The sequence below is a fragment of the Oryctolagus cuniculus genome, chromosome 13, assembly GCF_964237555.1.
Source record: "Oryctolagus cuniculus chromosome 13, mOryCun1.1, whole genome shotgun sequence".
NCBI classification, from domain to species: Eukaryota; Metazoa; Chordata; class Mammalia; order Lagomorpha; family Leporidae; genus Oryctolagus; species Oryctolagus cuniculus.
In genome coordinates, this window is record NC_091444.1 from 50237532 (window position 1) to 50256274 (window position 18743).

The 18743-nt window shown below is 44.2% G+C and overlaps 1 protein-coding gene across 2 annotated transcripts in view; it reads left to right on the forward strand.

The window, feature by feature from the left end:
- Positions 1-18458, forward strand: part of COG2 (component of oligomeric golgi complex 2) — a 51305-nt gene extending 32847 nt beyond the window's left edge. For both annotated transcript variants that reach the window (XM_002717389.5, XM_051820690.2), the window contains exons 10-18: positions 1906-2045; positions 6093-6154; positions 7699-7850; positions 10264-10461; positions 11334-11406; positions 11678-11820; positions 14584-14723; positions 15854-16034; positions 17829-18458. In XM_002717389.5, the coding sequence (XP_002717435.1) occupies positions 1906-2045; positions 6093-6154; positions 7699-7850; positions 10264-10461; positions 11334-11406; positions 11678-11820; positions 14584-14723; positions 15854-16034; positions 17829-17930 (1191 nt within the window). In that variant the 3' untranslated portion in view covers positions 17931-18458. The remainder of the gene's footprint in view (positions 1-1905; positions 2046-6092; positions 6155-7698; positions 7851-10263; positions 10462-11333; positions 11407-11677; positions 11821-14583; positions 14724-15853; positions 16035-17828) is intronic.
- Positions 18459-18743: the final 285 nt, after the last annotated feature.

Genomic DNA, 18743 nt, shown 5'->3' on the forward strand with positions numbered 1-18743 from the left:
TTTTTTTTAGGTTTATTTATTTGAATGGCAGAGATACAGAAAGAGAGATATAGAAACTCCCATCCGTTGATTTACTCCCTAAATGTCCACAACAGCCAGGGTTGGTCCAGGCTGAAGCTAAGCGCCAGAAACTCAATCCATGTGGGTTGACAGGGACCCAACTGCTTGAGCCATCACATGATCTTCCCCAGAGTCTGCTTTAGCAAGAGCTGGAATGAGAGCAGAGCCAGGACTCAAGCCCAGACTTGTCCAACTGGCATCTTAACCACTACACTAATACAACCTTGACTTTATAATTTTAGACCATTGCTTAATATCTGTAGGCACTATTTCCAGTAGTTAGCTGTCAATTTCATTCAAGAAATACAAGCTGTCTTCTAAAAGTTCATGAGAAAAAAAGTATTATGAAAAAACTATGCATGTATTTTTGTAGCAAAATAAGCATCTTTTAATTTCATTTTTCCATGAACTTGCACTTTGCTTTATGTCTTAGTATAACATGTTTCTTGGGAAGAGGGAAATATCCTTGTGTTCTTAGCATCCATTATATGCAGAGCTATAATTTTATCCCAGGAAAGAGGAGTAATACCTCACTTTGTCTCAGCTCTAACACCTAGACCACCCTCAGGGGATACTGACGTGTTGCCCAAAAACACGGATGGAAGAAATTTAGAACCTGTGCTTTATTTTTAAGATTTATTTATTTATTTATTTGAAAGGCAGAGTTAGAGAGGAGAGAGAGAGATAGAGAAAGATATTCCGTCCACTGGTTCATTCCCCCAAGTGGCCGCAAGGGCTGGGGCTGGGCCAGGCCCAAGCCAGCAGCCAAGAGCTTCTTCCAGGTTTCTCAGTGGGTGCAGGGATCCAAGGACTTGGACCATCTTCCACTGCTATCCCAGATGCATTAGCAGTTAGCTGGATCAAAAGTGGAGCAGCTGGGACTCGAACTGGTGTCCATATGATGCTGATGTCCCATGCAGCTTACCCTGCTGCACCACAGCGCCAGCCCCACAACCTGCAGTTTTCACTGCACTGAAATTCCTGTCTGAGCACAGACTGCAGCATGTTTAGGTAGATGGCTTGGTGGCTTGGGAGTGTGCCCCTTTTAAGTTAGAGCGGCATTGAAGTCCACGGGCTTTTTAGAGCCTGGGGTTTGGAGAGTAGAGTACCCCAAATGATGATCACATGATAGAATACCCCAAAAAGGAACGTGCAGCTGCAGTTTTGCTCTACTGACAGGTTGGGGCTCTATTTCCTCTGCTTCCTAGGTTTGTCTTTTGGGCAGTTTCTCTCTGAGCCCAAAGAGAAGACTAAAATTGTAGACATGGGGATGACAACAGTAGTTACACTGTAGGATAATTTTGTGGATTAAATACAATACTCCAATTCTAAGCAGCTTGTGCTGATGGTAAATACTGTTAGTTTCTCCTCGCAATGGTATTTGTAGATCCCCCTGTCATTTTTCATGCTATCTCATGTATAAAAGTGAGTGATGACTCACATAGTTTGAGTCTTTCTCTTCCTGTCTTTCCTTTTTAAAGTTTTCTCCTTCTTCCTCTTGTTCTGGAGAGGCTATGTTAAATTCATACCATTTAATCTGGGTCTGTTCCAAATGGATGGGGTTAGTGGTGTCCTGGAAGATAAATACTGCCATTTAAAAAGCGATATACTTGAGATACCTAGGCTTCAGATGGACTTTGCCATGCAAGACTTTGAGCACATCCCAGAACCATTTTGGGCATTACCTTATCCTTAAGTGGACCATGGAAGGAAGGCGAAATAAGTATCAGCTCTAGAAACCATGACTCTGTATGTTGACCTTTTTTTAATCTTGATTATAGGTTTCAGTGTATGTTCCCAATTCTGACTAGTTTGATAATAATGAAACTTCTGTTTTTATTTTAGAAATATACCATAAGTATGGATTTTTTAAGAAGATTTGAAGAACAATGTGGATCACAGGCCAGTGTAAAAAGATTAAGAGCACATCCTGCCTATCACAGCTTTAATAATAAGTGGAACTTGCCTGTTTATTTTCAAATAAGGTCAGTCATTTATTCACCCCTCCTCCGCCCTTCTAAAATAGAACTGAGTATCAATTAAGGATGTTGCCTCCTTCTGTGTGATCACCATTTTGTTCTTTGGGAGGTGGGAGTTGAAGTGGAAATGTACAGGGGGTATCATGGTTGCTCTGACTTGCAGGACAGAAAGATGTTTTATTTTTGGTAATTGGAGAGCTCAGACCTAGACTTGGAATGAGTTGGATTCGGCCAGCTTCATTCCCACACAGTGCGTCCTCGTTTGTCGTGAGACGTGGAGAAAGGAGTTGCACAGCCCCTCGCTCTTCCCCTTTGCCATGTTTCGTCCTCTGCCTCTAGTGGTGGAGCCGTCCCACGCATGTGTTTGCTCCTCTGCAAAGGCAGTGGAGAAGCATTCCTGTAAGTGTTCTTTGCAGCTTACTCCCGTCTGTCAGCGCATGAGAATCCCAGTTACTACTCCAGCTCCCCTGTCCTCGGTCACATTTGCCCTATTCTGGAATGCAGTGACAGTTTTCTTCCAGGTTTCATGATGATGCCACGTTTATGTTGATAGTGACTGTGTAAAATGCCTGGGGGCATTTAGGATAAACCCTTAGCACCATATGTTGCTCCACAGAAATAGGTGTTAATGGTCGTTTTTGCAGATCCTCTGGAATGAGGTCAGTGGCATTAATTAGAGCATTTTCGTTGAAGTGATCTTTGAAGAGGCCTAACCTTTTTTGTTTAAATTGCTGGATGCTTTCATTAATTGTGATTCAGTCCTTTCCCCCAGAGTGCTGAGGAAAAATTACAGAGAGAGAAATGCGTCAGGAATTAGGAACCTTGATTATAATTGCTTGACATGATTGAAAATGTGTGGAATCATCTTTTGATAATGGAATCACATTTCTCAGAAAATATAAAACAATACTGTGTTTCATGCGGAATGTTGCAAGGTCACATTATCACATAGTTTGTCTTAAAGTAGGCCATAAAGGGCTTGTTTATGTAGGATATTCATGGACTACACAAATTTTTAGGATCATCAAGATCAAGCCCAGGCAAGAAGCCTTTTTGATTCATGAGCAGAATTAAAAATAGTGAAGCAGCTCTTCACAGAGTAAGACTGAGATAGAGAAATAATATTTAGGATCTCCCCATTTCATTTGTGGTCCACATTTGGAATTCAGTTGCTTTAGTGAGGGTGGGAGACACCTGGCCTGCAGGGCACGTGAGGCCCATGAAATCATTTGGTCAGACCTTGCCAAGACAACTGCAGGTGGGACCTGAAATCCAATAAATCTGTAGCAGGATAGTTTTTAAGGTGATAATTTGTATGACTTGTGAATGATGAAATATCCAGGTGGCCTTTGGCAGAAAAAAGGTTCCCATCCTGCTGTCATTAATCCGGTGGCGTCCCATCAAAGACGTATTCCTCCGCCTCTTGCCTCCAAGCTCTTCTTTTCTAGCCCTTTTCCTCGGGCACTGTAACCTGTGCCTGGTAACTCCCCCCCCCCCCCACGTGCCTCCCCACCATGCTGTGGGCTCTGCCAGGCCCCGCCCCACGCTGACAGCCCAGCCTGGCCTCCATGGCCTCTCTTCTCACCCCCGCGTCCCTCACAGCTGGTTAATTAGGCCTTGAGCTGTGTTGAAACACAATCAGCTGCCTGAAAGACTTTTTACCTCTACCAAATGGTATCTTTCCGCATTCAATGGGACTGTTTAACTTTTCTTTTTAACATTTATTTAAAATTTATGAAATTTTAAAACATACATTTGAATTATGAAGGGTGAAACTCTTTTTTCGATACATTTGTTTTTCCATCCAAAAAAATAAATTCAAGTAAGACTGTGTAGTCCTTTCCTATTGATTTTTATCATGTGTTAGATTGTTTACTCTGAGGGGTGACAAAAAGTTCTGCAAACAAGGTTAGGGTCAGTGTTGCATCATCAGATTCACTTCAGGGTCATGTGAAATAAATCTGAAGACAGTGGGGTGGAGATGTTTTGACATTTTTCTAAGAAATAGTAAGGTTGCAGTCTCAGAAGCAGATTAATGCTCTGTTGCACTGTGTGCTTACACGCCAGCCATCTTCACAGCAAAAGATGGCTTCCACCCCCCCGGCCCCACCCTCTTGGGAACACATTTTGTCTTGCTATTCCAGAGACCCCACTGTGTCCGCATGCTATTTGGTCTGAAGGATACTTCAGGAAGTTTGTGGGAAAATAGAACCAAGAGATGTTATTTTTGGTGCAAAAAAAATTGAAATCCATACACAGGTTTTTTATTCATGATTCATATTTTCCATCTTTTGTAAAAAAGATGTATTTTATTTATTTGAGAGATTACAGAGGGAGAATTACAGAGAGAGAGAGAATCTTCCCTCTACTGGTTCACTCCCCAAATGGCCATAATGGCTGGGGCTGGGTCAGGCTGAAACCTGGAGCCAGGAGCTTCTGCTGGATCTCCCACATGGGTACAGGGGCCCAGCTACTTGCAGAAGCTCACAGATAGGCAGAGCATCCATGTGCAGTGCAGAGGTATCGAGGCTCTGCTGCACTTTGATTCTTGCTCTTTGTTTTTTGTGAGATTTTCAGAATTGTCAGGGTATGTATAACTTTGCACCCCATGTCTTTGCTGATACTACATTATACCTGCTTTTCTCTGTCACTTAACCGCTTTGGGCTTTCTACTTTGATACTGCTGTGTGCTAGTCCACTGAAGGGACCCAGGTTATGTAACTATTCCCTTACTTTTGACCGTTAGGTGGCTTCCAGTTTTCTCCTGATACAAACGATGCTGCACTGGCTATCTTTTCTGTATGGAGCTAACTTCCGGTACTTTGTGTAGAATTTGAAAAACACGGACTTGAGGGAGCAAGGGTGCCCTCTAGCAGCTGATCTTCTCTCCCAGCTGCAGGGCAGCTCAGGATCACTGCTTCCTTTTGCTGTCATTGCTGAGCCGGTCTCCAGCGCTGACCCTCGACTTTCCCATCACTTCTTCCTTCCATGCCCCTCGGCTGCAGTTCGGGAAGACCAGCCTGTCCTAAGCTTCGTTAGGCAATTACAGAGGGCCAGACACTGGGAAGAAGCCATCCATCGTGGGCCAGAGGCTTTGGCAGTCTTAAGCTCTCAGCCATGTTGCTTTGGGGCTGCAGTTTTTTGTCCCACATGTTCTTCCTTTTACTTGTTAGGAAATTTCCTTTAGCTCAGTCTCTGAACTGTTTTTTTTTTTTTTTTTAAGAACACCAAATATACTATAAAAAAGCTAAAATATCTGTTTGATAAATTCATCTTAAGGGAGAGTCAGTTTACTGCTAGGAAGGGAGCTAACAGGTGACAAAAAAGTGTCCAGGTACAGAGAGGTTTGGAAACCAAGAGTTACATTTCACAGCCATAAAAAACACATCTGTATACATTATTAAAGGTCTGTGACAGGGTGATCTGAGATGCCAGGTCGAGCAGTTGTCATCAGAGGAGAAGGGGCACTGTGTAGGCAGTCAAGGTGCGGATACTGAGTGGGACATGTGAAAGCATGTGATGTGAGGGGACCTGCTGACGTCAGAGGCCACTGAGCAGTGAGTTGCAGTTGTAACTGGCCACTTGTCCTGATTCATTCTCGAGCTGTAAACACAAGTACAGAATACAGCTTTCCTGTTGGTTAGCTTGGGGACATTGGTGTTTCTGTGGTGGTGCCCATACAGATGAGTTGGAGACACTCAGGTTTTGTGGCCTTGAAGTGAGTAGCTGACTATAACCAGGGGCAGTTCTCAGGATCTACCTCTTGATGGAGACTTAAATGGCAGTTTGTTTTAGTTTGAGAAACATGGGGTAAGTTATATTTCAGGCCAGGTGCAAATAACAGAGTAGCCCTGCATTATCGTGGCTCGATCAAGATAGTCTATTTCTTGCACAGTTTAAAAAAAAAGAAGAAGAAGAAGAAGAAGAATAGGCCTTCCGAGGCCATTGGGCATCTCCAAGAACATTGTACTCCTCAGGAAGAGGGGAGAATGGATAGGAAAAGGCACCTACAGAGGCGTAAACACTGACTTGCGTTCTTGTTTTAAATCGCAGATTTAGAGAAATAGCGGGATCCTTAGAAGCAGCACTTACAGATGTTCTGGAAGACGCCCCAGGTAACTTCCTTAAAGTGGTCTATGACAAGGTGTCACTAAGTGAGTTAGTTAAACTCACCAAGTCCTCCAGACCCTGATACCCAGAGGGTACTTTCATCTTTTCCTGTCATTCAGTAAGTTGGACCTTAAAGGGGTGTGTGTGTATATATATACATATATATATATATGGCAAAAGGAACCAAATCTTTGGGTTTATAGGTCTTCTTGCTTTGTGGAAGTGATTAAATGAATGCTTTAAGAAATGGGACAGGCCGGCGCCACGGCTCAACAGGCTAATCCTCCGCCTAGCGGCGCCGGCACACCGGGTTCTAGTCCCAGTCAGGGCGCCGGATTCTGTCCCAGTTGCCATTCTTCCAGGCCAGCTCTCTGCTGTGGCCAGGGAATGCAGTGGAGGATGGCCCAAGTGCTTGGGCCCTGCACCCCATGGGAGACCAGGATAAGTACCTGGCTCCTGCCATCAGATTGGCGCAGTGCGCTGGCTGCAGCGCGCCAGCCGTGGCGGCCATTGGAGGGTGAACCAACGGCAAAGGAAAACCTTTCTCTCTGTCTCTCTCTCTCACTGTCCACTCTGCCTGTTAAAAATAAAAATAAAAATAAAAAAATAAAAAAAGAAATGGGAAGCAGGCCTGGATATCGCCATGTCAAGAGTAGGGATACAGCCCCTGTGGCTGATGCGATCAGTTCTGTGTGTAGCAAACTGGCTGTCATCAGCCTTCCTCCCAGGCTGAGGGCTAGTCTGCACAGTAACAGGTATAGGGTGTCCCTGCCCACCTCCAACAGTGACCCCCCAGCTGGAGTGTGCTCCCTGCTGGCTTCTTCCCCCACGTCTTGGAACTCTGAGCAGCTAATAATTGTGGGTATGCAGACTTCCCAGAGTATGTTTGCATACCCTGATGGCCTCATTAGTTTCTGTATCATGATCTCTTCATTCCCAGTGACCACTGAAATGCTTATTAATCTGTCTTATCTGTAAAGCCACATTGGTACTGGGTCCAAGTTCCTCAAGTTAAATTTCTGCTCTAGTTTACGCATGAGGTCCACTGTCAATCTGAACCGCACTGCTTTCCCTTCAGAGTTAGTTTTCATCTGTCTTTGCCAAATATGGTCATGTACAGTATATGTATATGTGTACTGTATACATAGTATACTGTATACATAGTAGGTATGCTGAGGTAGCAGATGAAGAGAATAGACAAATGAAACAGGACACGGTCAATTCCAAAGTGTAAACCCTTGCAAATGACTGACACTCCAGCTTGTATTTATTAATTTGATTAAAAACCTTACTTCTGAATGCTGTGTATGTATGATAGTTATCCTGGTGCCTGGGAGGTGGAATCATGGAGAGTTACCAAATGCATTGCGTTAAAGCCATTGCAGGAGACATGTATTGTTCATCCATAGCCCTCCACTAGCACCATGTTTGCTGACCATGTCTTTTTTTTTTACTTTTCTTTACTTTTGATTTATACCTTGAAAATGTGAAACTAGATTGTAGCCCATAATTGTCTGAAATTCCTTAAATGTGTTTTTTTTTTTCCTAGCTGGAAGTCCGTATTGCCTTTTGGCTTCTCACAGAACATGGAGCAGTCTTAGGAAGTGTTGGTCAGATGAGCTGTTTTTGCCATTGCTGGTGCATCGTCTATGGAGACTCACTCTGCAGATTTTGGCCCGATACTCTGTGTTTGTTAGTGAGGTAAGGGCTGGCCGTATAGTTCATCAATGTTGATAAGCGTGAAGGAGAATATTAACCTGAACACCCAAATGAAATTTTTAAAAATGCCATGTTGTCGTGAAGGGTTAGTTCAGAGGACAACGAAATGCTGACTTCCAGATTGTGTGGACCTCTATGTTTCATCTTTACTCTTGCAAGTGTTGCCTTTAGTGGTGTCACTGGGTATCTTGTCTTGTTGAAAAACAACACCCTGAGAAGTCCGTTGTCCTTCCTCCAAACCAGAGTCTTTGAGGTGCTTCCAAATTAAAACAAAGATGCTCATTTTAATGAAGAGGATTAGAACCAAAAAATTTGCATTTTAATGACTAATATTTGGAAGGTTTACAAAACCATGTAATTGTTGCAATAAAAAAAAATCCAAGGGTTGGGTGCTCGGAACAGTGTTTAAGATGCTGTTTATCAGAGTTCCTGGGTTCAAGCCCAGCTTCATTCTGGATTTTAGCTTCATCCTAATGCATGCCGTAGGAGGCAGCAGGTGATGGGCTAAGTATTCCCTGCCACCTGTAGGAGACACCTGGATTGGATTCCTGGCTCCCAGCTTCAGCCTGGACAGCCCTAGCTGTTGAGAGCATTTAGGGGAGTGAGCCAGTAGGTGGGAGGTCTCTCTGCTTCTCAAAAAAACCACAATTTTTTAAAGATAGTAAGATTAATTAGCCTTTCCTTTTTAAAATACCCTTCCCCCCCATTCAGATAGTTAAAGGTATTAAATACCTATATGACTTTGATGATTTATTGGCATTATACATAAAGCCTCAAATTCTTGATCCACAAGAGCTTGGTGCAGATCAGTGCTCAGCTGAGCACCAGCCTCACCAGGTCTTTGCCGGGATCTTGGTCTGCATAGCCAGCCTGCCCCCAGGAACAGTCCCAGTAATGCTCACATAAGCTGGCTGCTGCAGTGTGAGGAGTATGGGAAGAGAAGAATGTTCTGTTAAGCTGATAAGAGCAGGTACTGCACATGATGTTAGCCAAAAGGCCAAGCAATAGAAATGTTCTATTTAAAACAAAAAGACAGCTTGAAGAAGATAGCAAACATTGAAAACATGAAATCTTTGTTATCTAGAGTAGATGAGGAACCCAGTCATTGTATTTTAATGGAAAGAGTGTAGATTTTGGCCTAAGACAAAAATCAAACCTTGGCTCTGTCATGTTTTGATTCTGTAGACTTGGAGAAAATAAGTGCTGTGAGTCTCAGATCCTTTATCTGTAAAACAGAAAACAGCCTGCATGCATGGCTATTGTGAGGTTTTATCTGTGGACTGAAGTGCCCGATGGATAGTAGGAGCTCACTGGAAGTTAGCTTCTTTCTCTTTGCTTTCCATTTGCTCAGAAGGGTCTTAAGAGATGGCCCTGACCCATCATCCATTTTTGAAGACCATTGTACAATTCCTGGGGTGATGGAGTTAGAATGATTCTTGGGTAGGGCCTTCTTGTTAACCAGTCATTCTTCTCATTTTGTCTCTGATAAATTACTCTGCCTTTAATGTTCATTATCCTACTCTTTTCTTGATGCTACTGTGCTTCTCTTTGGTTTTTTTCCCTTTAAGAACATATTATACAAAGAACACTTCGTGGCTTTTCTTATTTGAAACATAATGAGGTTTGGATTTTGATTCTTTTTTAACCGTTACTAACTTGGTGTTATTTATCTAATGCATTAGCTTTTTGTCACTATAACAAATACCTGAGAGAAGCTTCTTAAAAAGGAAAGAAGCTTATTGGGCTCCTGATTTTGGAGTGTACAGTCTGAGATCAGTCAGGCCCCACTAATCTGGCTGTCTGGTGGGGCCTGAGAGTGGCTGTGGTGGATCATGTGCAGAGAAGCAGTCATCTGGTGAGCCAGGCGGCAGAGAGAGTGGCTGGGCCCTCCTCCAGTTTATGTAACAAGCCTGAGAACTACCTCCTGAGGGCACGCCCCACCCCACCCCACCCCCCACAACCGGATCTCCCACCAGACCCGCCTCCCAGACACTGTCATTGGAGTAAGCTTTCACTCTCTTGATACCCCCAACCCCTGACTTTGGAACCCAACCATCGCCATGAATTGGGGCACCAAGTCATCTTCACATTGGAGCAGTCAATGTAGGTAATTATTTTTTTAACCTTGTGGTTTGGGGACTTACTGATTTTTTGCATATTGCTTTTTATCACAAGAAATTAGGCATGTGAACAGGAAAGGTAAGTGTACCTGAGGTTGTAATTTGCTCTTCACACCTGCCTGTGGAAATACAATACAGTGTTCTTCATCAGTTAGTTTTTACTGAGTGCTCTCTAGACAGCTGTCATTTTCTGGTCAGTTGTCCACCCACGTATATACAAATACTCATGTATGTTGCTAGCGAAAAAGTACTTAATCACTGAACTCCTTTTTCAGCTTTCACTCAGGCCCATATCTAATGAAACTGCCAAGGAGAGCAAAAAACCTTTGATAACTGGTAGCAGAGACCCTTCCACGTCCCCAGGGAACAGTGAAGACCCAGGAAGCAGTGCGGCAGACACAAAGCCTGTGGTTTCCATTTCCAGCACTCAGCTCATCTACGTGGTCGCAGACCTGCACACGCTGCAGGAGCAGGTGAGCCTGTTCCGGAAGAATCAGAGGTGCTCAGTTCTGTGTTTTCACAGAGTAGAACAAGCAGGAGACGGACACCATTTGTCCTCATGGGCGCACAGGTGCTCCAAGAAAGAACACTTCATTCCTCATCCCGGTGTTTCTCCAACAGACGGTCTCCACCCCAGGTTTCTGAGAACACTGGGAACACTGCTCCTCCAGCTCGCGCCTGCTCTCCAGTGTCCTGTTGACCTGTTGCCCCCAGTCGTGGTGTGACAAGCTCCCCACGAATCCAGGCTCCTCCCGCTTCTGTCAGTAACTCAGCTTTGCTCAGACATGACCTTTGATGGTCTGGATTTTAATTATTTTAATTCCCTTGCTTGAAGATTTTTCTATTAATATTTAGTCTTCAGCCAGACTTTGAAAGTACTGAAAAATTAAAGCTTCTTCCTCTTATTTTCTCTGTATAGGTTACATATATTTTTGCTTTTAACACTGAGAGGACTTTGAGAGATGAATTTTCTGTTTAAGTCCTCTGATACGTAATTTTGCTTTCCTCAAGTTTAAATACTTTGGTGGTGCTTAAACAAATACAGTTGTATGTTTTGACCAAGATAGGGACTTTCTAATGAGCTTTTTGATGTCATGGAGAGCCACAGAATACAAAACTTTTGCTTATTCTCTAAGCCTGTTCATAGCTCTTAAACTGTTGTTCCCATGTTGTTGAGATCTTTTATGGTGAAAGCATTAAGATTGTTGCTTCCTTTGATGAATCACACTAAAAGTCCCGATCTTCATTTCACCATTAACAATATTCAATTAACAGTATTCAATATTGCCTCTTCCCTTGATTTATACAAAAGTAAATAAATATATAAAGTGTATTTTTATTTCAGCTTCCAGAACTCCTGGAAATAATCAAGCCAAAACTTGAAATGATTGGATTTAGCAATTTTTCTTCTATCTCAGGTAAGGTCAACAAATCTTTGAGTAAGAAATAGTTTAAAATCAAATTTCAGAGACTTTAGGGTATATTTAGGTTAACATTTTCTTTCCTAGTTGTAAAGCTTTGATTATTTCTGTATTCTGTTCTGGGGGTTTAACTTTCCCAAATAAGATCTTCTGTCTAATAATTTGACGTATTATAGGACATGCTCTAAATTCTCTGATAATATTTAAAATAGAATACACTGAACCTGAATAAAAAAAAAAACTAGACCCGGTTTTCCTATCTCCACAGCGGCCCTTGAGGACTCCCAGAGCTCCTTATCAGCCTGTATACCTCCCCTGAGCAGCAAGATCATCCAGGACCTAAGTGAGTCCTGCTTCAGGTACCTGAAAAGTGCCCTGGAGGTTCCTAGGCTGTACCGAAGAACCAACAAGGTCAGCACCGTTCTCTGAGGGAACGCTGAGGCGGGGAAATGTTTGTTAGAAAAGCTGAAGGTGGGCAGTGGGGGGCGTGGTCAAGTGAGTCACAGGAATGGGTTCTCCAGGGTGGCTTGAGGCTGACTTAATCAGGCCCATTCAAAATATTGTGTGTGAGGAGAGGGACATTTCTGCAAGCGAGTGGTCAGGTGCCTCGGGCAGCACAGAGGAGATCACTTGGTCTGTATAGTGTGGACTTTTTCTGAATTCTTTTGAATAGGTTTTTCTTTTTTTTTTTTTTTTTTAATGAAATCATTTTAATAACATTTATAAGCCCTGTACTTGTTCATCTTCATGTCTTGTATTCCAAAAAAAATTTAATTTAAAATTTTCCCTTCATCTTGTCCTCTTTTTAAATAACATTTGAAGAGCTGTGTTTAATATATATGTGTATATGCAAGGCATTTATAAGAAACATTGGCGGCCGGCCTGCGGCTCAGTAGGCTAATCCTCTACCTAGCGTCGCCGGCACACCGGGTTCTAGTCCCGGTCAGGGCACCGGATTCTGTCCCAGTTGCCCCTCTTCCAGGCCAGCTCTCTGCTGTGGCCTGGGAAGGCAGTGGAGGATGGCTCAAGTGCCTGGGCCCTGCACCCCATGGGAGACCAGGAGAAGCGGCTGGCTCCTGCCTTCGGATCAGCATGGTGGGCCGGCCGCAGCACGCCAGCCATGGCGGCCATTGGAGGGTAAACCAAAGGCAAAAGGAAGACCTTTCTCTCTGTCTCTCTCTCTCACTGTCCATTCTGCCTGTCAAAAAAAAAAAAAAAAAAAAAAAGAAAAGAAAAAGGAAAAAGAAACATTGGCAGGAATGTTCAAAGTGAAGCCTTCTGTTTACTTATTTTATATGACAGTGATTTGGAGAATTTTTACCAGTTTTTCATTTTCCCTATTGAATGCTCATTTTTATACATGTATTCCCATTTCATTTCATTGCTAGATCTCACGCAATTCTCCCTGTAATTTTATTTTTTCTCAAAGTCTTTAAGTAAGTTAACTTCAAGACTTTGGGACCTGTTTACTTTAGACTTAGGACCTGTGAAAATGTTGGAAAACATGGTGCTATTTTGGAGTGTATATGGAGTTCCTGTAAACATACCTGGCTTAAATCCGACCTTTTGCTTACGTGCTGAATGTGGAGTCCTTGTCTGCTATTTGTGTTACTGAGATTAGTGCCAGTTCCCTCTATGGCTGTTTCATCCTTCATTTTAAATTCTGGGGGTGCCGGCGCTGTGGCGCACTAGGTTAATCTTACACTGCCTGCGGCGCCGGCATCCCATATGGGTGCCAGGTTCTAGTCCCAGTTGCTCCTCTTCCAGTCTAGCTCTCTGCTGTGGCCTGGGATAGCAGTGGAGGATGGCCCAAGTGCTTGGGCTCCTGCACCCACATGGGAGACCAGGAAGGGACTCCTGGCTCCTGGCTTTGGATCGGCGCAGCTCCGGCCATGGAAGCCATTTGTAGAGTGAACCAATGGAGGGAAGACCTTCTCTCTGTCTCTCTCTCACTGTCTGTGAACTCTACCTGTCAAATAAATTAAAAAAAAAAAAAAAAATTCTGGGACAGGCAAGGCCCAGCATAAGGGTGCAGTAGATTAAGCCACTGCTTGAAACACTGGCATCCTGTGTCTAAGTGCCAGTTCAAGTCCCAGCTGCTCTGCTTCCAATCTAGCTCCCTGCTAATGTTCCTGGGAAAGTAGCAGACGATGGCCCAAGTACGTGGGCCCTGCCATCCATATAGGAGGCCCAGATAGAGTTTCTGGCTCTTAGCTTTCACCTGGGCTACACTTGGCTCTTGCAGCCATTTGGAGAGTGAGCCAGCAGAGGGAAGTATGCCCACATACGCACACACACATTCACACTCACATACTCACATGCATGCTGTCACTCTGCCTTTCAAATAAATAAATAAATAGATCTTTTTAAAAATATGGAACGTGCAAAAGAATTACTACTTGTAACAGAAGCCCCTTGTCATCTAAATTGCTTTTTCTGGTTTGACTTGAAGCTAGAAGGGAGAGACCTGTTTGTTTTATATTGCAAAATACATTATTTTTCTTTCAGTTATCTGTCAACTTTCCCTTCCTGTTAGGTGAGGCTGTTAGAATAGTATAGTTAGTTATTGAGTTTGCATTGTGGATCAGACTCTCTGCTAAACCCTTTACATACACATTACTCTTCCTAGGAAGTGGCTGCTAACATCCTTATTTACGGATGAAGAAAGCAAAGCTAAAAAAGCTGTAATTACTCATCCTAGATCCTTGCTTCTCAAATGATACTTTATTGCCTGGCAACATTAGCATCACCCCAGGGGAGCTTGTTAGAAGTGCACAGTCTCAGAAGTCAGCCACACCCCACTCACATCCCCATGGAATTAGAACTGAATTAACTTAGCAAGATGGCTAGGTCATCAGCAAGGGCATGCAGTTATGGCTGCTCGCCCTGGGGGCTGGCCGCAGGTGACTGCAGCATTGAAGGCGGTCTGGCTCCAGGTGTGCTCTCTTGCTTACCTTTCTTGACCCCCTCCTGTTCTCCGGGCAGCTGTCTATGACGTCTGTGTACTGTTGGGGAGGGGTAGAGGTTGAATGCTCTCAAAACTGAAACAGTAGCAGTATCTTTATTTTTTAACATTTTTCTTTTTGTGTCTGTCTCTCTCCCTTCCCCTTCCTCCCCCTCTCTTTCTTCCTCTTTATTTTTGTGCATCTTTCACTCCTACCAAAATTATTCCAGGAGGTCCCAACTGCAGCTTCCTCCTACGTGGACAGTGCCTTGAAGCCATTCCACCAGCTTCAGCGTGGACACAAGGATAAGCTCAAGCATGCAGTAATTCAGCAGTGGCTGGAAGGAGCTCTGTCAGAGAGCACGCATAAGTAAGTGACTTAAAAGTAGACCTCCTGGGACTTGCCGGAAGAGTCCAAGGCAGGCGTTACATGTAGATAAGTTAGCGGGAACATGAGAGCACTTTGTCACTGAATGAATCTGAACAGTGTCGCGTGACACACACACGCACACACGTACCCCCTCTGGGCCGCCTGCCTCCACCTGGTCTGGTTGGTGTTTGCGGGGCCCCACCTGCCTTTACTGTCCCTACTGCCATCTCACTGCAGCTGCCATTCTTCCCAGTCAATCACATTCCCCTCCTCTCCTCGGGCTTCAGTCCAGAGCAGCGCGCAGACAACCATCTTCCGCTGGTGAGATGCTTGGAACCAAGGAAGAAAACCATGCATTTTTTTAAATTAATGAATTAGTTTATTTTTTAAGGAATCCAAATTTGAAAACCGTGCATCTTTAAGTGTAATTTCAACTGACAGAGAATTGATTTCTATAATCCTTCAGTGTCTATTCATTTCCAGTTAAATCTACTTTTCCCCAAATGGCAGCATTGAGTTGCATCAAAAAAGTATATTATTTAATTATTGATTGCTTATTAATAGTTAATTTCACTTGCTTTTGGTAAGCAGCCATTTGAACCTTAACAGTCGTGTCTACTGTTGCTCTTTTGGGTAAATGTATTCCAAATGTAATGTCACCAGCTTGTGGACAAAGTTTTGAAACATAGCTCATTTATAATTTGAAAATTATGTCCAGAATATTTTGAAGGCAATGAATTTTATTTAAAATTCTGAAATACTTAGGCTTTAAAAGATGAACTGTTCCTAGAATTGATTGCGAATGAAGTTGTTGCTTGATACAGAGAATGAGTGGCACTTGTCCACCCTCAGGACATGAAAGTCAAATTGGTCTGTGATTTTCTCTTAGCATTCAGGATTAAAATTTCAAACAATCCATGCATATATTTCTTTTAGGTTCTTAGAATACCATCCTGGAGACTTAAGACCCTATTTTTCTTAAAATCTGAAGAAGCGTTAAATATTTCCCATGATTAAATGTTTATTGGGAAGGGGTTTTTAATCTTAAAAACCTTTTTTTTTGGTCTGCACTGCCAGTAACTCTGGTGTTACACAGCCTCCCTTTCACCGGTAACTGTCTTATGCCCAAGGTATTATGAAACTGTGTCTGATGTCCTGAACTCTGTGAGGAAAATGGAAGAGAGCCTGAAAAGGCTGAAACAAGCCAGAAAAACCACTCCCACCACCCCTGTCGGTCCCAGCGGTGGCATGAGCGATGACGACAAGATCAGGCTGCAGCTGGCCTTGGATGTGGAGTACCTGGGAGAGCAGGTAACTCGTCAGCTGCTGGCACTGACAGCGAGTCCAAAACCAAAGTCTGAGGGCCCAGCTGGTGCCTGGTGGCTCGCTGAGCCTTGAGGTACTGTTGTGGTGTCGAGTGAGAGTCATGCCCCAGATTACCCTGAAAGGTTCGGGGTTTTTACCTAGGAACTGTGAGAAAGCAAAGAGGAATACTGGGAAATCCCTCTGCAGTCTGATTGCCTGAGCTTCGCTGCTGTTGACGTCTGCGGGTCCATGAAGTTCGAGCCCATGACAGACAGTGCCCTTTTTCCCACTGCCTGCCGCGTAATTGGGCTTTTGAAGTACTTAGAATAACTATGAAAGCAAGCATTCCTCCTGTGGTACGTGAGAGGTGTCTGAGCACAGCTTTGCTTCTCTGCCCGAGTTAATGCCCAAGGTTTAGAATCATTGCCTAGGGCTGGCTGATGCCGAGCGTGCCGTCACTCGGGAGGCAGTGTGGAAGACGCAGTGCCTTTCGCTCCTGCTGAGGTGACGTCCTCATAGGATCCTGCAGCTTTCAGCTGTTGAGAAGCTGGCTTCTCAGCCTCGGCAGACCTTCGCGGGTAGGTGCTGTGGCGCAGCGGGCTCAGGTGTGACCCCGGCATCCCATGCCAGAGTTCTGGTTCAGGTCCAGCTGCGCTGCTTCAATTCAGCTCCCTGCTAATGTGCCTGGGAAGTCAGTGAATGATGGCCCAAGCACTTGAGCCCTTGCAACTCACATGGGAGACCCCGGTGGAGTCCCACTGGGCTCCTGGCTTCGTCCTGCCTCAGCCCTGTTGTTGCAGCCATCTGGAGAGTGAACCAGCAGAATGAAGATCTCTGTCTCACTGTTTCCTTTTCTCTTTCCCTCTGACTTTCAAGTAAGTAAACAAACAACAGAATAAATAAACCTTAAAAAAAAAAAAAAAAAGGAAGACCTTTGCCAGAGAAAAGGGAATGAAACCGTAAACTCTCCATCAGAAGATACTTGGTTTTCAAGCTCACTAAGGAATTTCTTTTATACATGAGTCATCACTGAAAATGTTTTTTCTGCTGTGAGGTGACTTTAGAGATATGTCCTGGCAAAAGGCACTCGCTTTGTTTCTTTGTCACAAAAGAAACTTAAAATCTTTTGACAAGCAGGAAAGCTTGTTTGAAACATGAGGAGTGAAAAAGCTAAAGAGAAATGGAAGAAGGGAGAGATGGAGAGGAGGAGCAAGAGCAGAGACAGTCCCGTGGTCCTGGGGCCCAGAGCTGGTCACTGAGTGTGGACAGATCTCCCCTGGGGTGGGGGGAGGTGCTACTGCTTTCATAATACAAAAGTTGGAACATAGTGTGTCATGTCTTGGTCACCATAGTACGCCCCAGTTGCTGTGTCAGTCTCCTCAATTTGTCAGACTCTAAGAAAAGATTGCTAGTGGTATGTTAAGAAAGTAAGCTCAGGCTAATACTTTTTTTGAAAATCTTCCACTTAAAAAAAAATCACTTTTATATTTCTTTCAGTGGGAAATTTTCTCCTAGCATTTTTTTTCAAGTCCACAAAAGAGGCTTTTATCCTGATGAAGTCTGATTTCATAGACCGAGATAAATCAGCGAACTAACTTCTTAAGATGCAGTGTTTGACCCCAGAACAGTAGCATTTTGCAACAGGATAAACGTTCGCTGTAAAGGAGAAAGTGTCCTGCCAGTCTTATCCTGGTGTAGTAGAGGGTGGGGTGGATATTGTGGTTCCGTTTTTTATGCGGGTCTGGTTTTCCCCGTTCGGCTTAAATTGCAGTAACAGGATTCATTCTGTGGCCTTTGCAGATACAAAAGATGGGCCTGCAAACAAGCAGCATAAAAAGCTTCCCAGCTCTGTCCGAGCTTGTTGTTGCTGCCAAGGACCAGGCAGCAGCAGAGCAGCCGTAAGCATCTGGGACGGCCCCGGGGGAGAGGAGCGTTGACTCTGAGCCCGAAGGGAAGAAGGCGGCTCTGTTCTCCCAGCAGGCCTGCGCAGCGAGCGGTGCTGCCAGCGTCGCCCCGGCAGCGCCGTGCGTCTTCCCAGCGAATTTGGGACTTCTTTTGCCCAAAAAGAACACTAACGCCTTTTTCCATTGTATGGAAGACAGTTTTTAAGACGTTTGAAACTTTCTACTATAGTTTACAGAACAAATTATTTTATTTTTATTGTAAATCTTAGCGTGGAAGAGCTGATTTCTAAAACATGATTAAAGTAAATATATATGTACGAATGTAGAAGGTCTCCGTGATCCTGCCGTCGGGAGTGACAGCTGCAGTGCTGCGCTGCGTGGAAACCGTGCAGATGGAGAGGACGGCCCCTCCTGAGGGCGGTTCCCCGCGCTCCCCAGCTCTGTAAGACGGGGCTGCTGATCAGGCCTGTCAGGAGCTAGGCCCAGCAGGAAGGGTCTGCTTCCTAAATAAAAGAGTCTGCCACGAGCGTCTGCACCTGTTATTTGTGAATTCAGACACGTGAAGTATTCCTCATCACTCGAGCCCGGCTGTGCACCTGTTCCCTTAGAGGCAAATGCCTCACTTTTAGAGACACCTGTGGGAATGGTCTGTCCAGCTCAGAGCCTCCCTTTAGACCTGTGGGACTTCTGTTCCATGGAAGAATAGCAGGTGCGTGGTCCACAGAAGGCAGCTAAAGTAGGAGTTGAGAACACTGGTAAGAAGACTAGGAGGCAGTAGGTGGTTCCTTCACTCACCTAATTACACTTGCAG